Here is a 24,993-nt window from a genome sequence, read left to right on the forward strand (position 1 = left end):
ATATATTTTAATATTCTACTCAGAATTATGTGACATTCTCTATATCTCAGGCGGAAAAGTTATTGTTCAGTTATTTCCTTCCATGTGAAATATTGGTATTTCTATAATTTGAATTCCGTTTCCTCTTTGCTTCCTGTAGGGTCGTTTATTCTATACTTGTGATGCCTCAAAAACTGACCAGTGTAAGTTTTTCAAATGGCTAGATCACATGCATCCCATTGATTTGGAGCAGAAAATGGAACATCAGTCAAAGTTAATGTTGTCTGATGCCAAGAGTTTAGGTGCCTTCATTCGAAGTCAGGGCATATCTATGTACAGTGAATGTGTGCTTCATGTAAGGTATGCTTTATTTTTGTTTGTGTTTTGGTGGTTGTAATTTGAAATACTTGACCTGTGGGATATTGTAATGCTGACCTGTGAGAGAATAGAATCCCTAAAGTGAAGAAGGAGACCATTCGGTCCATTGAGTCTGCATCCACCCTCTGAAAAAGCATTCTACCTAGGCCTAGTCCCTATTCCCATAACCTCACCCAACCGTTGGACACTAAGGGGCAATTTGGCATGGCCAATCCACGTAACCTATGTATCTTTGGACAGTGGGAAGAAACTGGAACACCCAGGGGCAACCCACGCAGACACGGGGAGAATGTGCAAACTCCATACAGTCACCCAAGGTCAGAATTGAACCTGGTTCCCTGGCGCTATGAGGCAGCAGTGCTAACCACTGTTGCACTGTGCCACCCAACTCTGCCTCTTTATTCTCAAGGAAAGAACCACTGCAGGGGCTACCCCTTCATTTTTTATGAAACACTCGAGAACAAAGAGGCAGACTCATAAAAAAATTACGGTTAGGGAAACAGCTGCCACCCTGACTTAATGGATTCTTGCAGAGCTATATACATAAACAATCTTCACTTTGAAGGTCCAGCGAGCTGCTAATCACGATGCCGTTAGCAAACAATGAAGTATAAATTCCAATGTGAACAATCCAATTTAAAGCGTTCGGCCTCATAGCCATACTCACTGCCTTCGATACTTCAAAAGTCAAAGAAATTGATTGTGTAAAAAACACTTCAAAGGTTTCCACCACTTTAAAGGCATAACTTTAACCTTCATCTCACAGACCTTTAACTTGGCATACTGACTGATCTTTTTGAAATATTTTTATTGGGATTTTAACTATTTTTTACAAAGTTTACAAAAAAAAACACACACACAGTCGACAGAGCAGCCGGCCAGTCTGCAGCTTTGGGTGGTGCGCGCATGTGGAGGTGGAGTTCGCCCTGTTCAGTGCTTTGCTTCAGAGTCCCCACCCTATTTTTGACCCTTGCCCTAGTTCTTCCTCTCATCGTCTCATCCAGCGGGAACCGAGCCCCCTCTAACAGCAGCTCATACAGGTCACCACAGTTCTTTCCATCTAGGTCGCTCACATCCAACAGTTCCTCTAACATTGAGTGTCTCGGTGTCCATGGTTATGATGTTGTTTCCTTGCGGAGGAAGATTTTGCTTGTAAGTTGTAAGTTTCTGTTGGGCAGTGTAACCTTTCCATCAGTTCCTCTAACGTCCCTTGCCTGTTGTCCCTGTAGAAGTCCCAAACTGTCAGCGTCCCTCTGTCCTGTCTCCACGCTTAAAGGTGGCGCCCATCGCGACTTGCGCAAACCTGTGGTTGCTGCAGATGGGGACCATGCTGGTCAATTCGGTCAGACCGAAGAGTTGTCCAAGTTGGTTCCAGGTCCGGAGTGTGGCTACTATCATTGTTGAGTGTTTGGCTGGTGGGGATGGGAGTACTGTTGTGGTGAGGGCTCGGAGGGATGTCCAGCTGCAGGAACTCTCCTCCATCCTCAAACATTCTGCTTCTGGTTCCTTCACCCATCCCCTCACTCTCTCTGCTGTGGCTGCCCAGTGGTAGCATTGTAGGTTTGGGAGGGCCTGTCAGTCTCTCTCTCTCTTTCTCCCCTCGCCCCGCTCTCCAATTTATTTTTCTTTGTACGACCCTTTTGGGGATCCTTGGATTCCTTCCCTCCCCAGACGAACAGCATTATCAATTTGTCAACTGCTAAAGAAGGCCTTTGGAATGTAGATCAGTATGGACCTGAGCAGAAAGAGGAATCTGGGCAACACGTTCATCTTGACTGTCTGAACCTTTCCCACTAGGGGGAGTGGGAATGTGTCCGACCTCAGCGGGTGTTTTTTAACTTCCTTCGCCAGACTGGTCAGGTTCCATTTGTGGATCCAGTTGTGGGCAATTTGGATCCCCAGATAGCGGAATTTGCTTTGGGTTTGCTTGAACGGCAGGCCCTCCAGCTCTGCCCCTCTCCCTTTCGGGTTCACCGGGAAGATTTCACTCTTGCTCAGATTGAGTTTGTAGCCCGAGAAGGACGCAAGTCTTACAGGAGCTTCATGGTCCCTTCCATGTTGCCTTGCAGGTCCGAGGAGCAGGTTATCCGCATGGAGTAAAACTCTGTGCTCTCTGTCCCCTCTCTGGATCCCCTTCCAATTTCACGCCGTTCTGAGGGCGATGGCCAGCGGCTCAATTGCCAGGGGGAATGGAAGCAGGTACAGTGGGTATCCCTTATTTGTGCCCCTGTGCCGCTGGAAGTATTTAGAGCTGATGGCGCTAGTCAGTATGCTCGTCATGGGGTTTTTGTACAGGAGTCTCACCCAGGAGGTGAACCCTGTTCCCAGCCCAAACCGCTCTAGTACCTCAATGAGGTACTTCCACTCGACTCTTTCGAAGGTCTTTTCTGCGTCCGGGCAGATGATCACCTTTGGTGTTCTCTTCCCTGATGGGGTCATTATCACATTCAGCAAGCGCCTAATGTTCACTATTAGCTTTCTACCATTTTTACCTTTCTACCAAAGGCAAAGCTTTTCTGGTCTTCTACAACCATCTCTGGTATGCAGTTATCCAGTTGCCTGGAATTTACATAGAATTTACAGGGCAGAAGGAGGCCATTCGGCCCATCGAGTCTGCACCGGCTCTTGGGAAGAGCATCCTACCCAAGGTCCACACCTCCGCCCTATCCCCATAACCCAGTAATCCCACCTAATCCCCATAACCCAGTAACCCCACCCACCACTAAGGGCAATTTTGGACACTTAGGGCAATTTATCATGGCCAATCCACCTAACCCGCACATCTTTGGACTGTGGGAGGAAACCGGAGCACCCGGAGGAAACCCACACACACACGGGTAGAATGTGCAGACTCCGCACAGACAGTGACCCAAGCCGGGAATCGAACCTGGGACCCTGGAGCTGTGAAGCAATTGTGCTATCCACAATGCTACCATTCTGCCAATATTTTTACATTGAGCAGTGTGATGGGTCTGTAAGATCCACATTTGGTTGGGTCTTTGTCTTTCTTGGGTATCAGCGGGATAGTGGCTAGCATTAGAGGCAGGGTGCCCTTTGCTAGCAAATCTGCAAACATCTGCAAGTACGGGACCAGTACTGCTGCATTTTTTGTAGAAGTCTGCCAATCCACCTACCCTGCACATCTTTGGATTGTGGGGGAAAAACCCACGCAAACACGGGGATAGTGTGCAAGCTCCACACAGACAGTGACCGAGAGCCGGGATCGAACCTGGAACCCCGGCGCAAGGCTAACCACTGCGCACCGTGCTACCCCCCCTCAAGTGCTTTGTTGACCTTTTCTGGCTCGGCTGTTGTTGTCCCTAACCTGCGCTATTTCCCAGCCGGCGGCTGGCTTTTTCTCTGTGTTCACAGAAGGTCCTCGTGTCTGGTGGTTGGTGTACTGCTTTCCTGGTGGACAGCAGGTTAAAGTCTATTTGTAGCTTCTTCCTCTCCGCCAGGAGCTCTGCGATCGGGGCCTCGGAAGTATTGACAGTCCACCTCCAGTATGGAGACAACCAGTTGTTGCCTAGTCCCCTCTCTTCCCTGTCTCTGTGTGCTTTGTACGCGATAATCTTTTAATTTAATTTTTCAGTTCCTTTAGTTCCCTCATGAGGAACTTCTTCCATCCATCCACCGTCTGGGGGGGTGGGGGTAGCTCGTTTTGCAGTTTGCTTACCTCCCTCTCTCGTTTGTGGCCGGGGACGCCCTGCGCCGTGGGTGCGTTGATCCGATCGTTCACTTCTCTTGTCCCTTGCCGCTGCCTTTAGCCTCTTTGCGGCCTCTAGAGCTACTGCTCCTGGCATTTCTCCTTGTCCGTGTGTTGTAGAGGGTAAGGGGAAGTGGCGCTGGCAGTGATTAGGGTGCGGTGGTGCCCTGCCTGTGATCTGGTGGGGGATAGCGCTAGTGGAGACCAGACCAAATTCTCCACTGGTAAGAGCACTTAGACTCCGGAACGGAGAATCCTAGACAAAATATTAGTAACTTTTGAAATGCAAGGCATTATTTTCGAGCTGTGTATGCTTATCAGCTATGGAAAGTGACAACATAAACCATATTGAACATGAAGAGCTGTCAACATTTGCTAGTATCATGTTGTATGTTGTTGTCCCTGAAAAAAGTAGAACTGATCAAAAGTTGTCAGGATTGAGGGTATGTAAGGGACTCCACAGAGTACTCACACAAAATGAGAAAATTAGAAGCATTAATAGCGATGTAGAAATATGATACGGAAGCGAAAATAGAACAAAGAACAATACAGCACAGGAACAGACCCTTTGGCCCTCCAAGCCTGCGCCAATCACGTGTCCTATCCAGACCAATCGCCTGTATCCTATATCCCGTCTGCTCATGTGCCTATCCAGATAAGTCTTTTATTTTTAAAAATTTAGTGTACCCAATTCATTTTTTCCAATTAAGGGGCAATTTAGCGTGGCCAATTCACCTAGCCTGCACATCTTTGGGTTGTGGGGGCGAAACCCACGCAAATATGGGGAGAATGTGCAAACTCCACACGGACAGTGAACCAGAGCTGGGATCGAACCTGGGACCTCGGCGCCATGAGGCTGCAGGGCTAACCCACTGCGCCACCGTGCTGCCTCTATCCAGATAAGTCTTGAAGGTCACTAACGTATCTGCCTCAACCACCTCACTTGACAGTGCATTCCAGGCCTCTGTGTAAAAAATGTCCCCCGCACATCTCCACTGAACCTTTTCCGCCCTCAGCTTGAACTTGTGCCCACTTGTAATTGTCATTTCTGCCCTGGGAAAAAGCCTCCAACTGTTCAACCTATCTTACCCCTAATAATTTTATAAACTTCTGTCAGGTCGCCCCTCAGCCTCCATCTGTCGAGGGAGAACAATCCCAGTTTATTCAATCTCTCATAGCTAGTACCCTCCATACCAGGCAACATCCTGGTAAACCTTTTCTGTACTCTCCAAAGCCTCCATGTCCTTCTGGTAGTACGGTGACCAGAATTGGACACAGTAATCCAAATGTGGCCAAACCAACATTCTATATAATTGTAAAATAATTTTCGAGCTTTTATACTCTATACCCCGTCCTATGAAGGCAAGCATGCCATATGCTTTCTTTACCACCATTTCCACCTGTGCTGCCACTTTTAAGGATCTGTGGACCTGCACGCCCAGATCTCTCAATGTCTCTATGCTATTGATGGTTCTGCCATTTATTTTATGGCTCCCACCTGAATTGGATCTACCAAAATGCATCACCTTGCATTTGTCCAGGTTAAATTCCATCTGTCATTTCTCTGCCCAATTTTGCAACCTATCTATATCCTGTTGTATTCTCTGATAATCTTCATCACTGTCCGCAACTCCTGCAATGTTAGTATCACCCGCAAACTTGCCAATCAGGCCCGCTACGATTTCTTCCAAGTCATTTATATATATATTACAATAGAAGTGTATGTGTTGGTTGGACAAGATTCGGAACTTAATATTCCTGGTCATCACATTTTTACAAAGGGGGAATGTGGTGCAGTGGCAGTGTTTTTTTTCTATTTAGAGTACCCAATTTTTTTTTCCAATTGAGGGGCAATTTAGCGTGGGCAATCCACCTCCCCTGCACATCTTTGGGTTGTGGGGTGTGACCCACACAAACATGGGGAGATTGTGTAGTGGTAGTGTTAATAAAGAATTCTGTCTTGGCACCAGAATGTAAAGATGTACTGGAACTGAATTAACGAACAGAAGGAAAATGAAACATTTCCAATTGAAAACTGTAAGGTAGTGAACACTGCAGCAAAGATTGGTAAGGGCGTTTGGGGGAGTTAAATCTACAAACAATTAAGAGAGTCATGAACGAGCAACAAGTCAATAATATTAGATAATGAATTATTCTAACTTAGATCGGAATAAAGATAATGCATGTAGTCATTGTGGATGTGACACTTGCTCCATCATATTCAGGGATGTTTTCAAATCAGTATGTTTTTAGTAAAGCAAAGAAATATTCCTAGATTTAGTTCTGGTAGGGCGCCACGGTGACACAGTAGTTAGCACTGTCGCCTCATGGCGCCAAGGACATATGGTTCAATCCCCCTCCGGGTCACTGTCAGTGTGGAGTTTGCACATTCTCCCTGTGTCTGAATTGGGTACTCTAAATTTATTTTAAAAAAAATATTTAGTTCTGGTTAATGAAGTGGGACAATTGGCAGTATTGTGGTCCAGTGGTTAGCACGGCTGCCTACGACACTGAGGGCCTGGGTTCAATCCCGGCCCCGGGTCGCTGTCTGTGTGGAGTATGCACATTCTCCCTGTGTCTGCGTATGTTTCACCCCACAACCCAAAGATTTTTTTTTTTTTTAAAAATAATTAAAAAAAAAAAAAAATGTTGAGTACCCAATTCATTTCTTTTTCCAATTAAGGGGCAATTTAGTGTGGCCAATCCACCTACCCTGCACATCTTTGGGTTGTGGGGACGAAACCCACGCAGACACAGGGAGAATGTGCAAACTGCCCACGGACAGTGATCCAGGGCCAGGATAGAACCTGGGAACTCAGCGCCGTGAGGCAACTGTACTAACCACTGCATCACTGTGCTGCCCCACAACCCAAAGACATGCAGTGTAGGTGGATTGGTCACACTAAATTGCCCCTTTATATATACATATATATATATATATATATATTATATATATATATATAAAAAAAATATATTTGGGTACCCTAAAATCTTTTTAAAATTAAGTGGGACAAGTAAGTGATGTGAGAGAAGGGGCAGTGTTGAGAAATAACCACTTTCGCATAATTCAGCTAAGTATGCAAATAGAAAGGATAATGAAGAGTTGATCATAAGGGTGTGGGCCAGGATAAAAACAATACTCAGTGAGCTAAGAAAAGGCCTGGCTTGAATTTATTGGGTAGAGAAATGAGCAAGCATGGAGTAACTGGTACACCTGTATTCATAGGGCACACAGGACAGCAGTAAATTTCTAGTCTGGGGCTCAAGATATGCCTGGCCTTGGAGTTAACAAAGAGCTGACGTAAACGTGGCAGAAGCAATGTCTGACCTAAAATGGATATATGACACTTCTGAACCAAACAGGCACCTCACCTACCACATTGATGCCTAAGGCTTTCTTCATGCAATTTTCTGGTGACCTTTAAATAGTCCCCTGGTTTTTGCATATGACTGCTTAAAATATGCTGATTTATCGGAGCTAGTTTATTTTACGGATTCTGACAGGGTAAAGGAGACTGAATGGGAAGTGCATAGTCTGCTTGCTCCTGTCCCCACTGTTTGAGCGCTTTGAATTAAGCATGTTTGGCCAATTAGCGGTCAACCAGTGGCATGACCGGCTGATTAACTTTGTGCAGAGGGCCTCCCCATCAGGTGTCTTAAGGGCAGATGTCCGATGGAAGAGGAGTAAAGCTGTGAACTAGAAGTTGGTGCTAGGTATGACACCAATTTAAAGGCTCCCTTTCCTCTCCCAGTTTATGAAAACTAAACAAATAAAGTCTACTAAGAGCCAAACTCTGAACTGATTTTCTGGCTGTTCATGCTGGCGGGATATTAAGGTCCTGCCAATGGTGCATCCCTGCCATGGGTTTTGCGGCAGCAAGGGGTGTGTTCAACGGGGAACCCCATTGACAACGGCAGGACTGGAAGATCCTGCTTTCGGCCATTGGCGAGCTGCCCTGCTCCGCTGCAGAAACGCCACGGAGTGGGAGGAAAGTCCTGCCCTTTGCCACCTTGCTGCCATGGCCTTGTTTACAGGCCTTTTCATCCACCCTTATGCTGCCTCCTCCTACCTGGTGTAACTCATTTCCAAAGTTTTTCCCCAAGTAACTCATGAAAGCTATAGTGGACAACGAGAAATTGCAGACAATTGGCTTGTTAAGAGGCCCAGTAGTTTTTAAATTGTTTTTTATTTGAAAGGGTGGGTGGAGTTCTGTTTTAAACCCCTCCCCTTGTTCCGTATTATCAGAGACTGGCGAGATTACATTGATTGCCGACCCAACATTATCACGCCATATTTTATGTTCACACAGAGGGGCTGGCCTGCCCAATTTGAGACTGTAAAATGCAGCCCTTGGAGCTGGATTGGTATTTTTAGCGACAAATGGGCAGAGACTGCACCATGCACAATTTGCCTATTTGAACCAGGCAGTGGGGAACCATATGTAGCTATTTGAGAATAGCCCCATAATTTATTTTTGGGAAAGTGCAAATATAGTTATCTTGAAGCCAGTTACATACTACACCCTGCTGCCAGTCTTTCCTCGTCTCCCTCTGGAAGTTGCTACCAGCTGCATTTTTCTCTCCAGCCTGACCATCTATATGTCAGCCTCCTTTGGTCTGTTGTAAAATTCTTTGATAAGGACAACTTTTTTCACCCAGGTCATTTTTTTAAATACTATCTTCTGTTTTCCAATGATATGTGGTGTAATATTTTTAACGTTACAATCTGACTTCATAGAGCATGTTTTAAATGTTCTTGTAGTTTTGCTGGTTTTAATGATACAATTTACCTGTGATTGGTCATAAAACTGACAGAAGAAGCAGTATTTCATGAAATAAGTGCACGAATGATAACTAATAAACCAGTCACCACTCGACCTATCACTCATCTTAATTTTTAAAATCATGAAAATGCTATTAGGTTATCCGTGCATTCGGTGTGTAATATTTTAAATGTTCTGATATGTATAACTACATTTACTAGGTTTCTTTTTATAAATTTATATATAAATGTTATAATTTTTCTTTTCCAATTAAGGGGCAATTTAGCATGGCCAATTCACCTACCTGCACATCTTTTGAGTTGTGGGGGTGAGGCACACGCAGACACAAGAAGAATTTGCAAACTCCTGTTATGGGCAAGGTGTTTTCAGAACCCCAAAATGTATCATAGAGTTCAACCAACCTCCCCGTTAATGTATTTGTTGCTTTTCCGAGCACACGGCTTGTTCTCCAGGTGTGATACAGCAATTATGGACAAATGGTTTTTAAACACAAAACAATGTTTATTCTAGGAACTCAACTTAACCCTTTTAAATAAACATTGGATCTCTTAACACCCCTTACTTCAAAGCTAACCCCGAAAATATTAAAACACTAAATAATCCTTCAGTTATTCCTTTCAACATCCAAGAGAGACTTAACACCTTTAAACAGAAACACATCAGGTTAAAGGCTTTACTATTATGAGTTTAAATCACCCAAATGATCCAGATATAGTCTTTCATGGCAGAGATCACAGCAGATCCAGCTCACTGCAAACACAGACACTCCCAAGCTCTTTTCAAACTGAAACTAAAAAACTGCAAAATGGCTGATCTAAAGCCCAGTTCCACCCACACTCTGACATCACTGCATTTCTTTAAGGTACATTGCTTAAACATCCATTTCTTAAAGGCACTCTCACATGACACTCCACATGGATAGTGACATGGGGCTGGCATCGAAGCCGGGTCCTCAGTGCCATGAGGCAGCAGCGCTAACCACTGTGCCACCGTGCCGCCCAGATTTTTTATTTTTGCATATCCTACTTTCTTCCTTAATTTGAAAATTTATTCTGTTGTATATGATTTTAGGTATTTAACATGAACTCATTTTAATCTTGATCGCCTGCAGGAAAACATCTGCTTTTCAAAGAAAGAGATTCTACTGTGGCAAGTTGAAAGTACTGGTAAATAAGGAAGGGGATTTGGAAAGCTCTTGTAAGACTAAGTTGTACCTAGGATTAAGCAGGAAAGAGAGTTCTTCAGTTTACAATAAAGGTACATTTAAAATGTTCCAACTTCGAGCACTCACAATTGAAATTGAATCAAATACTGAGATTGTATCAAAACACATTTGTTGTTCGCAAATTATCTTGCCAAACTCACTTGTGAAATGTATTATATTGCTACTCTCTATATATTGTTATGAACAATAATATTGCATACAGAGATACATAATTTCAGGTATGTGCATCTACCTTTCTGTTTGACTGTTCCACAGTGGAAATGAGATAAGGAGGTATCTCCCCCGCCACCCCACCCATTTTGGCAGCTCATGAGTTATTCCTATACGACATAGCCTTTGTTACGGCAAATCTCTGGTCTGGGGTGGAGATGTGCAGCACTATGCCCTATGGGTCTGCTGGTGTAATAAAGCCTGTGTACTACCTGCCAACAATTTAACTAAAATTGAGAAGAATATCTCTCTTGGAGAAGGGTTCACGCAGGTCTATGCTCTTCGAATGCTTATATTCCAACCTCGGTGTGCCTCCTGTTGGAATGCCTAATAAGCAACCAATGCACCCAGTACGCTTGGAGTACAGCTAACAGAAAACACAATACCGCCCAAACCTAGATCTTGATTAGGTCTTTCTGCATGCGGACATAAACTGCTTCATTTTCATTATCTGATCAATTGTGAATGGAGGTGAACATTGTGCAATTACCAGCAGCAGCCCTACTTCTGATCTTATGATGGAGGGAAGGTCACCGATGAGGCAGTTGAAAATATTTGTGCCTAGGCACTGGCCGGAGGAACTCCTGAGGCAATATCCTAGTGCTGAGATGGTTGGCCACCTGAGTGTTTCCATTCTCTCCTCTCTTCTCCTCCCCCCCCCCCCCCCCCCCTGATCCCCTTTCAGTTTAATTTTGCTAGGCTTCTTGGTGCCACATTCATTAAAATGCTGCCTTGATGTTAAGGGGAGTCACTCTCACCTCACCTCCGGACTTAGCACTTTTGTCCATGTTTGAGCCAAGTTCTGCAATGAGTTTCTGAGCCGAGTGGTCAGTGTGGACAAAATGATCTGACTGGAGAGAGAAACAGAACTTATTTTCATAGTCTTGTAATATCCTTAGAAATCAAAGTCTGTAATTTAACAAAGATTCAAATTGAACTTTACATTTGAAGATTTTTTTCAAAAGCTCTGTCCATTAGTAATAATTGTTGAAAATTGCAATAAGCTGAATAATAAAACGAAGCATTGGAATTCATTTCACCTTATTTTATATGTTCTTAATTGTGACAGATGACCTCTGGGTTGTATCAAAAACCTTGATGTTTGATCCATTGGACACTTTTGTTGCATGTAGTGTTTTCTATGGACCATCCTCAACAAGTGAAGTTGAGCTTTTGCCACTGAAAGGCTACTCTCCTTCAAAATGGTCTTCAGACAGTGAGTCCTTTATTTTGTGTTCTTCTGTTTTTCTTCCTTCCCTCCTTGACACAATTGCTTTGTAAAATTTTACATTTTCTACTGACAGTAATTATACTAGATTGTAAATCACATAGCTATTAAATCGTAACAAGAAATCCATTTGTGCAGGAGAGTGTCCTTGACCAAGAGGCTTCTACTTCGCACTCAGAAAACAATTGGAACAGTGTATTTTTAACCCTGCTTTCTGTAACTCTTCCATTGTTATATACTGTGGCATATGTGTCATTAAAATGTCTCTAATTATTCAAGACCTTCTCTCTCTTCTTCCTATGCTTCCGCCATATAGCTTTTTGCAGGTACTTTTGATGCATTCAATTTTGTCTTCGGACACGGAAAGGCAATTCAAGGGCTACAGGCTGTATCCACTTTTTGCTTGGCTAACAAGATCTATATTTTGTGAGTGTGGTATTATAGGTATTACGGTACCTGATAGGCTAAAGCACCATTGGTGGAAACTGTATGCTTTCTATTGGCTAGAGTGTATAATAGCTCCGCCCTGATAGGCGGGGTATAAGAACCTGTGCCGCCCCAGCAGCCCTCATTCTGTACCTGAGCTGCTGGGGGAAACATCTAGCTTATTAAAGCCTTCAGTTGGACTACAACCTCGCTTTAGTGGTCATTGATCGTGCAACAATTTAATAAGCGAGAATTTTAAGAAGAAAGGATAGAGCTCCGAATCAAGCCGGAGTGTCTGCAACTTAGCCCCCACGCGGCGAACTCAGCGGCAATCTTTAAGCATTGGCTGGCGTGCTTTAAAGGGTATCTCGAGACGGCCAAAAACGCACCCACGGGAGAGCAGAAACTGCACGTCCTGCACTCAAGGGTGAGCCCGGAGATTTACACCCTCATCGAGGAAGCGGAAGACTTCGATGCAGCAATAGAGCTGCTAAAAGGACACTATATTCGCCCGGTAAACCAGGTCTACGCCCGGCACCTGCTTGCAACAAGGCGACAAACCCCTGGGGAATCGCTGGAGGAATTCTACCGCGTACTCCTGATGCTGGGAAGAAGCTGTGGCTGCCCGCAAGTTTCGGTGAGCGAACACACGGAACTCTTAGTCCGGGATGATTTTGTGGCAGGTATGCTTTCGTCACAAATCCGCCAGCGCCTGTTAGAGAAGGACACCCTGGGTCTCAGGGAGGCACGGGCCCTTGCAGGCTCCCTGGAATGCCCGAGCCTACGTCCCCGACTGCGCGGCAGCCACCTGGGCAGCATGGAACCCCGCCGCGATCGACCCCGAGACTTCCCCCGTTCCCCCACAGGCCTGCGCTGCAAGGCGGCCTGGCAACCCCGAGGGGCCCCGCTGCTACTTCTGCGGGCAGGCAAAGCACCCCCGCCAGCGCTGCCCGGCCCACGCATCCACCTCATAGATCATAGAACTTACAGTGCAGAAGGAGGCCATTCAGCCCATCGAGTCTGCACCGGCTCTTGGAAAGAGCACACTACCCAAGGTCAACACCGCCACCCTATCCCCATAACCCAGTAACCCCACCCAACACTAAAGGCAATTTTGGACACTAAGGGCAATTTATCATGACCAATCCACCTAACCTGCACATCTTTGGACTGTGGAGGGAAACCGGAGCACCCGGAGGAAACCCACGCACACACGGGGAGGATGTGCAGACTCCGCACAGACAGTGACCCAAGCCTGAATCGAACCTGGGACCCTGGAGCTGTGAAGCAATTGTGCTATCCACAATGCTGCCGTGCTGCCACCTGCAAAGGATGCGGCAAAAAGGGCCATTTCGTGGGTGTATGTTAGGCCCGAGCGGTGGCCGCGATCTCCAGCGGCGAATGCGGACTGCAACCACAAACTTCTCCACGGGCCCCGTGCGGCCAGCGGTCGCCGCCACCTCCATATCCCAGGGCCACGTGCGGACCCCGGGTGCCGCCATCTTGTTCCGCGGACGCAACGTTGGATGGATGGGTGCCGCCATTTTGTGCACCCCCGGCCATGTGCGACCAATGGGAGACACCATCTTTGATGAACCCCCACGACACCAGCTCGGCCAACCACACACTGCCCGAACAAAACTCTCAACTACTGCGATTGGCCTCGGTGACTCTGGATCAGTCTTGACCTTGAACACTCAACCGCTACGACGACCGTTTTCATCAACGGGCGCGAGACATCCTGCCTAATCGACTCTGGGAACACGGAGGGCTTTATATACCCCGACATGGTAAGGCGCTGTTCCCTCCTCATCCACCCTGTTAATCAAAAAATCTCACTGGCCTCCGGTTCCCACTCATTGGAGATAAAGGGGTTTTGTGTAGCAAACCTCACAGTCCAGGGAAGGGAGTTCAAAAATTTCCGTCTCTACCTCCTTTTCCACCTCTGCGTGGCTACACTCCTTGGTTTAGACTTCCAGTGTAACCTTCAAAGTCTGACCTTCCAATTCGGCGGCCCTATACCCCACCTTACTGTCTACAGCCTCGCGACCCTTAAGGTCGACCCGCCTTCCCTGTTTGCGAACCTCACCCCGGATTACAAACCCGTCGCCACCAGGAGCAGACGCTACAGTGCCCAGGACCTGATCTTTATTAGGTCAGTGATCCAAAGGCTACTGAGGGAAGGGGTCATTGAAGCCAGTAACATCCCCTGGAGAGCTCAAGTAGTAGTGGTAAAGACCGGGGAGAAGCATAGGATGGTCATCGACTACAGTCAGACCATCAACGGGTTTACGCAGCTGGACGCGTACCCTCTCCCCCGCATATCCGACCTGGTAAACAGGATCGCGCATTATAATGTATTCTCCACGGTGGATCTCAAGTCCGCATACCACCAGCTCCCCATCCGCACTAGTGACCGCAAATACACTGCCTTTGAGGCAGACGGGCGGCTCTATCACTTCTTAAGTGTTCCCTTTGGTGTCACCAACGGGGTCTCGGTCTTCCAGCGCGAGATAGACCGAATGGTTGACCGGCATGGTTTATGGGCAACATTCCCGTATCTCGATAATGTCACCATCTGCGGCCACGACCAGCAGGACCACGACACCAACCTCCAAAAATTTCTCCAGACCGCGAAAATCCTTAACCTAACATCCAATAAGGATAAATGTGTGTTTAGCACCGACCGTCTAGCCATTCTCGGCTACATCGTGCGAAATGGAGTTATAGGCCCCGACCCTGAACGCATGCGCCCCCTTATGGAGTTCCCCCTCCCTCACTGCTCCAAGGCCCTGAAACGCTGCCTCGGGTTTTTTAGCTACTACGCCCAGTGGGTCCCCAACTATGCGGACCAGGCCCGTCCCCTGATCCAATCCACAGCTTTTCCCCTGTCTATAGAGGCCCGCCAGGCCTTCAGCTGCAACAAAGCAGACATTGCAAAGGCCACGATGCACGCCATTGACGCGTCCCTCCCCTTCCAGGTCGAGAGCGATGCGTCCGACGTAGCTCTGGCGGCCATCCTCAACCAAGCGGGCAGACCCGTGGCCTTCATCTCCCGTGCCCTCCATGCTTCCGAAATCCGCCACTCCTCAGTCGAAAAGGAGGCCCAGGCCATAGTAGAAGCTGTGCGACATTGGACGCATCACCTGGCCAGCAGGAGATTCACTCTCCTCACTGACCAACGGTCGGTTGCCTTCATGTTTGATAATGCACAGCGTGGCAAGATAAAAAAAACGACAAGATCTTGCGGTGGAGGATCGAACTCTCCACCTACAACTACGAGATGTTGTATCATCCCGGGAAGCTAAACGAGCCTCCTGACGCCCTGTCCCGTGGCACATGTGCCACCGCACGAGTGGACCGCCTCCGAGCCCTCCACGAGGACCTCTGCCACCCGGGGGTCACTCGCTTTTTCCATTTCGTCAAGACCCGCAACCTGCCCTACTCCATCGAGGAGGTCAGGACTGCCACCAGGGACTGCCAAATCTGTGCGGAGTGCAAACTGCACTTGTACTCGCCAGAGAGAGCACACCTGATAAAGGCTTCCTGTCCCTTTTGAACGCCTCAGCATGGACTTCAAAGGCCCCTCCCCTCGACCGACCGCAACATGTACTTCCTGAACGTGATTGACGAGTACTCCCGGTTTCCATTCGCCATCCCCTGCCCCGACATGGCCGCCACCACCATCGTCAAGGCCCTCCATAGCATCTTTGCACTGTTCGGGTTCCCCGCTTACATACACAGTGATAGGGGGTCCTCCTTTATGAGCGACGAGCTGCGTCACTTCCTGCTTAGCAAGGGCATCGCCTCGAGCAGGACGACCAGTTACAACCCCCGGGGTAACGGACAGGTAGAGAGGGAGAACGGAACGGTCTGGAAGACCGTCCTACTAGCCCTACGATCCAGGAACCGCCCAGTCTCCCGCTGGCAAGAAGTCCTCCCGGATGCCCTCCACTCCATCCGGTCACTACTTTGTACGACCACCAATCGGACACCTCACGAACGTCTCCTTGACTTCCCTAGGACGTCCTCCTCAAGACCTCATTCCCGACCTGGCTGGCAACACCCGGACCCATCCTGCTCCGAAAACACGTGCGGGCGCACAAGTCTGACCCGTTGGTCTAGAGGGTCCATCTGCTCCATGCTAACCCCCAGTACGCCTACGTCAGCGTACCCCGACGGCCGACAAGATACGGTCTCCCTACGGGACCTTTGCGCCCGCTGGAACTCCACGCACATTCCAGCCACCAGTCCCACCCTCCCCTCCTCCACAGCGCCTTACATGAGGATCGGTCCTTCCTCCGCCCCCGTCTAGGCCCCCCCACCCACCGACGCCCCCCACAGGCGCTCCCTTCCCAGGTCAGCCGTTTTACCCACCAGCACCGTCTAGGGGTGACGAAGCTGCCATGGAGATCAAAGCCACGCTCCCGGAGTCACAGACGCCCGAGCCTCCACTGGAGTCACCACCGAGGCTCCGACGATCACAGAGGACGACCAGGGCCCCCGATCGACTGATTGCTTCATTTTAACTGTAATCTGTAAATATAAACCATCAAATGTACATAGCTACCAGACTTGTAAATAGTTACTAAACCCTATACGGAAGTATTACAGTGCCTCCATAACTAATTATACCATGTTATGTTTTGTAGTTTCTGGCCACCACCCCCGCCGGACTTTTTTTTAACAGGGGGTGAATGTGGTATTATAGCTATTACGGTACCTGAGAGGCTAAAGGTGGAAACTGTATGCTTTCTGTTGGCTAGAGTGTATAACAGCTCCGCCCCGATAGGCGGGGTATAAGAACCCGTGCCTCCCCAGCAGCCCTCATTCTGTACCTGAGCTGCTGGGGGAAACATCTAGCTTATTAAAGCCTTCAGTTGGACTACAACCTCGCTTTAGTGGTCATTGATCGTGCATCAGTGAGAGTAACCTGGACCAAGTATTTGGGTTGGTGAGGGAGTGCTTGTTCATTTTCCAAGGATGATGCTTGTCCTCTTGTCAATCTTGCAAGTGTACATGTGTGAGCATCGGACGAAGAAAAGCTCAATTGTAGCTGTGGTTCCTCCCTGCTTTGAAAAAGCTTGCTGACACTTATTAGGGAACAAATAAAAAATGAGCATGGGTGCTTCAAGGCATCAGGGCAAGAGGGTTAAAGTGAATGTTTGAGTCACCATGTGAAGGGTAGGTCTTTGCCTAGGTGAATAACTATCACTTTGGTTAATCCTTATTCCATTGCATTCACTCAGTTAGAGTTTGGGCAGAATGAACTGAAGAAGATTAGTATTGTGGATATTTTCAAATAAAAGCCCAACTCCAAGGTTCTGCAAAATAACCTACTTGAAGTTTCATTAAAATACGTTGGGTTTACACTTAGAAATATTCACAATATTGCACTTAGACCATGCTTTTTAAAATGTAATCCATTTATTTGACTACTTTCAAAAACAGGACATATGATTTGTTATTTGTTTTCTCCTGTTCAAAAAAGTCACCAAGTAGGCTTGATACATTAACAATATAGGCTCTTTAAAAAAAGATAAATTAGTTACTAAAACTAGCAAAAGGAAAACAAAGTTAATCTTTGGTCACATCCAACAAGAATGTCAGAAACCTACTATTCCATTACAGTAGATTTCAGGAATAAATTTACTTGTGCATAATAAAGTTTCAAATAACACTATCCTCAATTTATGCAGTACCAATATGCCAGTGAGGACAAGTTGTAATAGCTTTCTGATTGTTTGTATTTGAACTCTTTGGCCTTGATATTTACCATGGAGATTGGTGCCAACTTGGTCTTGCCAAATTTAACGGCAAGGACCTCATTTGAATTTCTTTTTCTGTCTTTTCTACATGGCAGTTGGCTGACTGCTGGATGGGAGGGTCTACTATTGGAGGTCGCAGCCGGAGATGCAGTAGAGGAGGGAGGGAGGGTACTGTAGATCAGCATTAGTTCATTGTGCAATTCGGGAGGGGGATCGCCCTCCTGCTTCGCCTGGCCCACAAAATATTGTGGGAAATACTCTTAGTTGATCGATTCAGCAGCTCTCACCTCCATAAACTTTTGGCTTTTTCAAGACTTGGGTGGGGGAAAACCCAATCCACAACCATTAAATCAAATTGGCTGCTAAAAGTTGAGGCATGGAGCCACATTAACATTTTTTTCCTAAATTTAGAGTACCCAATTATTATTTTTCAAATTAAGGGGCAATTTAGCATGGCCAATCCACCTAACCTGCACATCTTTGTGGGGGTGAAACCCACGCAAATACGAGGAGAATGTGCAAACTCCACACGGACAGTGACCCAGGGCCGGTATTCAAACCTGTGTCCTCAGCGCCAATGGCAGCAATGCTAACCACTGTGCCACGTGCCGCACTCTCATTAACATTTTAAAACTACCGGACCCAACTTTCATGAGCGGGTTACTCACTCACCCACGACCTGCCTTAGTTAAACTCGAAGTAGGTGATGTTGTACAGGCTTTGTGTTGGGTTTCCCATTTTTAAAAGTATTTAACCTTGTTCCTGTCCCTCCCTCGGTAGGGAGGGTGGGGCGGGGTTATTGGCTATTTATTGAGTTATGCTGTGTTCTCCTGTTTGTTATCTGTTGGTTATCTTTTTCATCCTGGTTCTGGTTTTGTTTGATGTTTATTTCTAAATGCTGTAATAAACATTTTTTAAAAAAAGGATTAAAGCTACCCTCAAATATTTTATGAATTTACATTTATTTGGAAGTCATCGGAACTGGGTTGGAACAGGGCTCTTTCAGCCAATGATGGGTTAATACTTCATTCCGTTAGTCTCGGTTTGATTTAAACCCATGTCTCAAAACTAAAAGGATAATATGCTCGGCACACCCTGGTTTTGCCCGGATTCTCTTTGAGTTTGTTCCACTGGATTCCATTGGGAGATTAGTTCATTCGATGCTCTGCTAAATATCTGGATCTTTGCGGCATCAAAAAAAAATTCCAGCTTTGTAAATCATGAACAGGTAGACTCAATTGTTGCTTCAAGATACACTGTTTTAAATGTTTGCCAATTACCTCGGAGTTTTAGACAATTAATTCTAGGAATCTCTTCTGTTCTCCCAGTGATTGTTCATGCCTTGTTTGTTGGGAATGCCAGCACTGAACTTACCTGTCTGAGAAATCTGCAGGAACACTTCAATCCAGCTTCTCTTCCTCTGCTACCACACTTACTCAGAATGTAAGTCACTGAGTTTTGCACTCAGTACCGAAATATATTCAAGTCGATAATTAATAATTATACTCTCACAGTTCAGAAGTTTTCTTTTAAATCTTAAACGATAACTAGAGCTGTATTTACAAAAACGTTTGATGCAAGTGCTAGTTTTGATTGTAATATTTCAACGCAGGTCCATTGGTGCATCATTTTGTCTGATATTTAAAAAAAATTATATTCCTTGTGTTTTTAAAGTGAAATGTTGTTTGTTGGTTTTTCTACTTTCTTTTCTCCAATTTTCTCCCATTCTTACTGTCATGATATTTAGATCAGCATATCATGGTGCAATCACACTCACTGATGGACATGCAGTAGGACCAACCAACACACACACAACATTGCAGCCAATCACCAGTGAGAGCACACGCACTATAAAAACAGGAGACACTACAGTTCCCGCAGATTCCAGCAGCAGCCAGCTCAGAGCACCGAGCTCAGAGCCTGCCACTCAGACATTCACCATGTGCTGAGTGCCTCACCCAGGTGTGATAGGACAGGGTCCACAGATTAGCTGGTAATGCACGTACCCAAGTTAGCAGTGTGCTGTTACAATTGAATAGTTATTAAAATTGAGTTACACCATCTCCAGCCGTGTTGGATCGTTTGTACATCAGAACACCCAACACGACACTTACCTATAGCCATTTATTTCTCGTTTCAAAGTCAGTAGGCTTTCTTCATGTGTTGAATGGCGATGATGGAAGTGTAGGGGTTTCAACCAGGTGGGGCGGAGACCTCAAGGCCCAGACACATGGGGATAGAAGTCCATGAATAATCAGCTGAAAATGAAGCAAGATAACAAAGGAATTTATTAAACAAATCAACGGATTAAACTCCGTCAACAGATTAAACTCAGCTCTCACATAAAACTGCATGATTTATTGAAATTCTGCATTTTTTAAAACAAATTTTGAGTACCCAATTATTTTTTTTTCCAATTAAGGGGCAATTTGGCGTGGCCAATCCACCTACCCTGCACATCTTTGGGTTGTGGGGATGAGACCCACGTAGACACAGGGGGGAACGTAGAAACTCCACACTGACAGTGACCCGGGGCTGGGATCTAACCCGGGTCTTCAACGCTCTGAGGCAGCAGTGCTAACCACTTCACCACCACACCGCCCTGAAATTCTACACTTAATTAATTTAGTTAATGGCAGTTATACAAATATACACATTTGTCAGAGAAAATTAGGTTATAGAACCTAAAATTGAACATACATTACTGTGTTACCTAGGCATGCTTTTGTTTTAATTCAGGTGGAATGTCAATGCTACAGAATGTTCTTTCCTTCCTGTTTGGTCTACAGTATCATGTGATGTACTCTTGCATGAAATGTCACACACTGGCATTTAACCAGTGGGTCACTCGCTGTTAGGAAACAAAAATGTACATGAATCTTGGTTGCATCATTTTCAATTTTACCGGTTCATGTGTTATGTGATGGGGACAGGATGAAATGTCAATTACAGTGCAGACGGATTGGAATCTGCCCTTTTATTTATTTTCTTTGATGACTAAGAAGAATTAAAATCAATCTCACAGTTTAATATATTGAAAATAAATAGCTGTCAACTGGTATTCCATGTTTTTATTAAACATTCATGACATTAAAAAGTGGCAAGATTTAGTTTTCTTGTTACATTTTATAAGACAGTGCTTCTGTCGTGTTGTTTAAAAAATCATGTAAACCCTTTGTTTCAATCTGTAGGCCTTATTGTGAAGAAGAAGCAATAGACCGGCCTGCAAGAGGAAGATTTGTTTCCCCTGCATTAAAAATACCAGCAGTAACAATGGGATTGTTGTGTGAAGAAAGGGTGGTTGCATTGGCGACAAAAATGATACCGAAGTTTAATTTGAATACCGACCAGGCAGCTGCATTCAGACAAGTTGCTGTAATGATGGCTAAAGGAGAGAACCCCCAGGATCTCATTCTGCCAGTCACAGTCATACATGGTAAAAACAAATACGTGCTCCTTCGCAATTTTTATTCTTGAGTTTTTGTTTCCCCTTCCTCCACCATAATTCTGAAACTTTTATGTTCTATTTATCTTTTTAATATGCTCCAAATACCGCGGAAAGACTATCCACCTCAGACATTTATGCTTCTTGAATTTTGGGGGGGCCAGATCGACACTGGGCCAGAATGTACTGTAGTTTCCAAAATCAGACAGTTATTTTCTATGAACTATTAGTCATGCCATTGCACATTTAATTTCCATGCGTCCTTGCACTGCAAGTTGCTGTTCGAGGGAGATTTAAACAGTGCAGCATTGTTAGGCCCCAGAGTTTCCTGGACAATTGTTTGTCTCATTAACTAACCAATCAGATTGAAAAATTGTTAATGAGCAGCACAAGAGTTTTTTTTATTCGTTCCTGGGACGTGGGCATCACAGGCTGTGCCAACATTTATTGCCCATCCCTAATTGACCTTGAGGGGGCGGTTAAGAGTCAAACACATTGCTGTGGGTCCGGAGTCACCTGTAGGCCAGACCAGGTAAGGACAGCAGATTTCCTTCTCTAAAGGACATCCCTAAAGTGAACCAGATGGGTTTTTATGACAATCGACAATGGTTCTTGTGTTCTTATTATGTTTCATGGCCAACATTAGACTTTTTATTGAATTCAATTTTTATTGAATTCAAATTACACCATCAGCAGTGGTGGGATTTGAACCTGGGTCCCCAGAGCATTACTCTGGGTCTCTGGTTTACTAGTGCAGTGACAATACCACTACGCCACTGCCTCCCCAGTGGAAGCCCAGTTGGAAACAGGAAGTGGTAGAACAGCATTTCCGCAGAACAGAATAGCAAGTCATATATAAAAAGTGAAAGAAAGAAGAGGGAAAGATTAGATTAGGAGTGAAATGAAAAAACATTTATAAAAAAAAAAAACGTTATTATCAATTGAAGTATGAGTGAATAAGATTCCAGTACCAGAGAGATGATTTGGCTGAAATTCTGTTTTCAACAACTACGTGAATACTCTTCGTTAATATATTGCATTTTTGTGACTTTTAAATCAGGTGTCTATGGTGCTGGGAAAAGCTATCTGTTGGCTGTTGTGATTTTATTTCTCGTTCAACTTTTTGAAGAAAGTGAAGCAGCTGAGGGTCCAAGGCAGGTTCCCTGGAAACTTCTCATCTCTGCATCTACTAATGTTGCTGTGGATAGAGTACTGCTTGGGTGAGTGACATTTCAGCATGACAAACCAAATTTGGAGTCTGGTTTTTTTTGGACATTTAGAGTGCCCAATTAATTTTTTCCAATTAAGGGGCAATTTAGTGTGGCCAATCCACCTATCCTGCACATCTTTGGGTTGTGGGGGCGAAACCCACGCAAAAGTGGGGAGAATGTGCAAACTCCACACGGACAGTGACCCAGAGCCAGGATCGAACCTGGGACCTTGGCGCTGTGAGGCAGCAGTGCTAACACCTGCGCCACCGTGCTGCCCTTCAACTCCACTTTCCTGCCGGATTCCTTGGTTTCCTGAGAGTGAAAATATCCACCTTGAATACATTCAATGATGGACTTTCTATACCCTCCTGGGGTAGAGAATTCCGAAAATTCATGACCCTCTTGAGTGAACTAAATGATTGGGCCTTTATCCTGAGGCTGTGCCCCCGTATTCTGGATTCCCCAGCCAAGGGAAGCAATCTCTTGGTATCTACCCTATCAAGTCCCTTCAGAATCTGGCCTGTTTCAGTGTGATCACCTCTCATTTTCTAAACTCCAGATGTTTGGTTCAATTTATGATAAACTCTTCATTCAAGAAACCAATCCAGTGAACCTTTGCTGCACTGCCTCCAAGGTGAATTTATCCTTCCTTAGATATAGAGACCAAAACTGCATATACTACTCCAGGCATGGTCTCAACAAACCCTGTGCAATTCTGGCAAGACTTCCTTGTTCTTGTACCCTTGTAATAAAAGCCAACATGACAACGTAAGAAATATGGATGGGCAATTTGGCCCCTTGACCCTGCTCTGCCATTCAATAAGATCATGACTGATTGGACAGTGGCCGTAACTCCACTTTATGTATATTCCCTCGCCCCCAAAAACCCTTTACTTCTTTGTGAACAAAAACTTTCCAAATCAGCCTTAAGCAAATTCAATGACATAGCCTTGACTGCTCTCTAATGGTAACAAATTTCAAAAAAAGGGCTTGCCATTTATCTTCCTACTTGCCTACTGTATTTGCAAACTAACTTCCTGAGTTCCCTCTATGAGTTTACCCAAGTCTCTCCGAACATGAACGTTCACAAGTTTCATGCCTTTAAAAAAAATCTACTTTTTTGTTCTTACAACAAAAATGAATAACGCTCACACTTCCTTACATTATACTCCACCTGCCATCTTCTTGCCCACTCACTTAACCTGTCTATACCTCTTTGCAGCTTCTATGTCCTCCTCACAATTTACATTTCCACCTAGGTTTGTATCATCAGTAAATTTAGATATGTTACTTTCTGTCTCTGTTTGTCCAAGTCATTTACTGAGCGGCGCGAAAGTGGTTAGCACTGCTGCCTATTGGTGCCGAGGATCCGAATTGTGATCCCGCGGGTCACCGTACCTGTGGAGTTTGCATATTCTCCCCGTGTCTGCGTGGGTCTCACCCCCACAACCCAACGATGTGCAGGATAGGTTTATTGGCCACACTAAATTGCTCCTTTATTGGAAAACAAAAATAATTGGGTACTCTTTAAAAAAAAATTTTTTTTTTAAGTCTAAATCATTTATATGAATTGTAAATAGCTGAAACCCCAGCACTGATCCTTGTGGCACCTCACCAGTCATAGTCTGCCAACTTGAGAAGATCCCATTTACATCAACTCCTTGCTCCCTGCATGTTGATCAATCCTGTTTCTATGTTACTACATTACACCCAACTGCATGAGCCTGTATCTGGTTGAAAATCCATTATGGCACATTATTGAAGCCTTTTGGAAATCCAGGTATACTCCATCTACTGGTTCCTCTTTATCTACCTTAAATCATTCAAAATTCTAATTAATGTGTTAAACACAATTTCCCATTAATAAAATCATGTTGACTGATCATTCAATGAGTTTTGAGACTTTTTTTTTTATAAATGTTTTTATTAAGAATTTTTCAATAACAATATTTTCCACCTTACAAACAAACCCCCCCCCCCCCCCCCCCCCCGTAACAAAGAAAAGAAAAAGAAATCGCGTGGCAAAACATGAACATGGCAAGTCAATAAGATACAAAACTTTGTACATTGGATTCTTCCCGTACATGTCAGTTTCCGGATCATTCATGTGTTTTTTTGCTAAATGCCCCCCAGAGAAACCCCCCCCACGAACAATGTCCCGTCCCGTCCCCCCCCCCCCTGGGTTGCTGCTGTCCGACCTTCATCTAACGCTCCGCGAGATGGTCTAGGAACGGTTGCCACCGCCTGTAGAAACCCTGCGCAGACCCTCTCTAGGCAAACTTTATCCTTTCCAACTTGATAAACCCTGCCATATCATTTATCCAGGCCTCCACGCTGGGGGGCTTCGCCTCCTTCCACATTAGCAAGATCCTTCGCCGGGCTACTAGGGACGCAAAGGCCAGAATGCCGGCCTCTTTCGCCTCCAGCACTCCCGGCTCGTCCACTACTCCAAATAGTGCTAGCCCCCAGCTTGGCTTGACCCGGACTTTCACCACCTTAGATACTGTTCCCGCCACTCCGCTCCAGAACCACTCCAGTGCCGGGCATGACCAAAACATATGGACATGGTTCGCCGGACTTCCTGAGTACCTCCCACGTCTGTCCTCCACCCCAAAGAACCTGCTCAGCCTCGC

General features: G+C 45.6%; 1 protein-coding gene across 2 annotated transcripts in view; it reads left to right on the top strand.

Annotated features, from left to right (window-relative positions):
* Window positions 1-24,993, top strand: part of LOC140408523 (5'-3' DNA helicase ZGRF1-like) — a 139,440-nt gene that overhangs the window by 40,388 nt on the left and 74,059 nt on the right. For both annotated transcript variants that reach the window (XM_072495876.1, XM_072495877.1), the window contains 6 exons: window positions 140-339; window positions 9,959-10,104; window positions 11,352-11,498; window positions 19,033-19,147; window positions 20,896-21,140; window positions 22,210-22,369. In XM_072495876.1, the coding sequence (XP_072351977.1) occupies window positions 140-339; window positions 9,959-10,104; window positions 11,352-11,498; window positions 19,033-19,147; window positions 20,896-21,140; window positions 22,210-22,369 (1,013 nt within the window). The remainder of the gene's footprint in view (window positions 1-139; window positions 340-9,958; window positions 10,105-11,351; window positions 11,499-19,032; window positions 19,148-20,895; window positions 21,141-22,209; window positions 22,370-24,993) is intronic.

The sequence above is a fragment of the Scyliorhinus torazame genome, chromosome 3, assembly GCF_047496885.1.
Source record: "Scyliorhinus torazame isolate Kashiwa2021f chromosome 3, sScyTor2.1, whole genome shotgun sequence".
Taxonomy (NCBI): domain Eukaryota; kingdom Metazoa; phylum Chordata; class Chondrichthyes; order Carcharhiniformes; family Scyliorhinidae; genus Scyliorhinus; species Scyliorhinus torazame.